The following is a 2,500-nucleotide window of genomic DNA, read 5'->3' on the forward strand; positions in this document are numbered from 1 at the left end:
CTCATGCTTGAGAAGAAACAAGTAAGTTTGTCCAGAAAGGAGATGTGTGCATTTGTGTGTGAACCAAATCATTTTGTAGACTGCTTTGTTTTTTATATTGCTGTGTAAATTTCTACTCAGTATAATTTGCCATTTGTGTGAAGATATTGGTTTTGTTGATTTAATGATGGGTATTTGTTTGTTGTGGTGCTTTTTTAGGAATTGATTCTCTAGATGTACTGGATGAGTGTAAGAAAGTGACCAAATAACATTGCTTTGCCAACTCAAAATCATCAAGGTTGATTTTAAGTAGTCTGCAAATTTCTGGTTTACCGATTGGTCCAAGACTAAACTATTGTTTGGTGGGAATAGATAGCATAAAATCAGTAATTTGTAGTAAGAAAAGATGTATATCTCTAAGCTTGTTCTCTTTATTAAAATGGTTTATCTTGTTTTTAAGTAAGATTTGTTAAGATATTCTATATGATTCATGAGAATTAGATGATTAAACCAGCCACTTATTTTGATAATCAGGTTTATACATTAACAAAGCCAGTTAAAAGGAATAGTACTGGTTTTAAATTTTAAATTAAGTACTGTAAGGCAGGCTAGGATAGGTGCTGATGATGGGGCTATATTTTTTTTGTTTTAAAGTCTTTGTTTAGCGTACCATTAATCTGTATTTGGAGGAATGTTAGGATGAAGTGGAACTTTGTAGCTTGTTGAGTGTGACATATTTTGTGTGTTAAAGCAAACAGGATGTATGCTTTTTATTCTTTTGTCATAGTTAACAATATTTCCATTTAGTAATTTTGGTTGCATTTATAAAGTATCTTATGTTGTATCAAGCTTTATTTGTGAGGTTTATTTATATGCTCCTGTTCTACCTTTTTCATGTTTTAACACAGCTGATGATACAAATGTTTATTTGTGTGTATCTACCAGGTTACTCTCAGTGTATCTTATTAAGTTTTGAGATGAATTTTGTCATCAAGTTCATTGTTCAACCACTTTGGCTTATTAGTGCTGGCTCAGTGGAACTATCATATCTGAACACAAAGGCACTCAAGCCTTCAATCCAGCAGCACAGTTGATAATCCAGATCCAAAGAAAGCTGTTGTCTCTCACTCCTGTAGATTGAGGGATATTAAAGACTGAGTAAGAATTTTACATTCTTTAGGTGTTTTATTTATATTTGTGATCTCTTCCTTGGAAATGTTTGTGGAGTTGTTGTCATGTCAGTTGGCATGGTATTGTTTTATTGTTTTCAGGCAATGCTGACTGGAAGGTTTAAAAACTACAATTGTGAGGCCCTACTTAAGAGATATACCAATAAGATTTCAACAGTTATTAAAAAGTGTACCAAATACAAAAACAAAAAGGTATTCATAGTTTAAAAATATATAAAATGAAATATCAGGGCAGGAGATCAGGAGAGATGAACAATTGGATATGTCTAGCCTCCACTGAGGAATGTTGGGTCTATATGCATCATCTTTTGTTTCTCTTCCTTTTTTGTTCTTTTGGCTCATACTTTCTCTTTCCTAATCCATTTATTCCCCAGCGGTAGGGACCAAGATTAGTTCTAATAAATGGCATGTTTTGTGTGTGTGAATCACTTATATGCTATAAGTTATCCAAAGATATTGCATATGTAATTCACAGTAGTAATATTGTAGAATAGAAAATACTTGCAATGGAGTATTATGAAAGTTTTTCTTAAGAAAGAAATGTCTTTACAGCTTGATTTTGAAGAAATGGAGAAGAGATTCCAAGAAATAGAAGCTGAGAAACAGAGGAAGGAGGAAGAAAGGATGGCTGCCATGCAGGTATGTGTTGCGACTTAATTAGGAACAATACTTCTAACTCTGATTCTTATGGTCTTTACTCCACTCATTAGATTATCAAGATGATAATGCTATGAGTGAAATGAAGACAGGGTTTGATAGAAATTACTTTCTTTGTTGACTAAATTTGCATTCATTTAATATATACATATTTTTTTCTCAACACAGAGAGAGTTCCGGCGTGAACATGCAGCTAGAACAATCCAGCGTGCTTGGCAACACTTTAAGATGCGGAAGATGCTTAAGAAGGCCCAGAAAAAAAGAAAAAAGAAGTCAAAAGATGTCAAGTAAATATGTGAAGGGCTGAAAAAATTAATTGAGTGAAAAATAGATTATGACATTCTCATATGACATTCACGCACTAGTCCATTGATTACGTATATGAAATTGTTTCATGCTAGTCAGTTTCAAAAGATTCTTTTCTAAATAAATAAATTTGATAATTTTTGCAGTTATTCATCCTTCACACATTACACACATTATAAAAGACAAATACCTGTGCCTAATCTAACATGACAAAAAATACAAAATACCCTGATAAATGGAACTCCCCAGAGTGACACATATTTTACTACATGTGTTTCTACACAGAGGAATGTTTGGGAAGTCTGTGTCACTAAATGTATACCACGAGTAATCCCAGGTAGAACTAAATCCTAAGAAGTTTTGGTTGA

General features: G+C 32.9%; 1 protein-coding gene across 6 annotated transcripts in view; it reads left to right on the forward strand.

Moving 5' to 3' along the window:
• Positions 1 to 2,269, forward strand: part of LOC122266930 (dynein regulatory complex subunit 10) — a 10,958-nt gene extending 8,689 nt beyond the window's left edge. For all 6 annotated transcript variants that reach the window (XM_086538551.1, XM_043036899.2, XM_043036898.2 and 3 more), the window contains 3 exons: positions 1 to 21; positions 1,722 to 1,808; positions 1,995 to 2,269. The exon at positions 1 to 21 is cut by the window's left edge and continues 109 nt beyond it. In XM_086538551.1, coding sequence (XP_086394677.1) covers positions 1 to 21; positions 1,722 to 1,808; positions 1,995 to 2,117 — 231 coding nt within the window. In that variant the 3' untranslated portion in view covers positions 2,118 to 2,269. The remainder of the gene's footprint in view (positions 22 to 1,721; positions 1,809 to 1,994) is intronic.
• Positions 2,270 to 2,500: the final 231 nt, after the last annotated feature.

Source organism: Penaeus japonicus, unplaced genomic scaffold, assembly GCF_977035675.1.
Source record: "Penaeus japonicus unplaced genomic scaffold, GWHDUDI00000001_assembly GWHDUDI00000007, whole genome shotgun sequence".
NCBI classification, from domain to species: domain Eukaryota; kingdom Metazoa; phylum Arthropoda; class Malacostraca; order Decapoda; family Penaeidae; genus Penaeus; species Penaeus japonicus.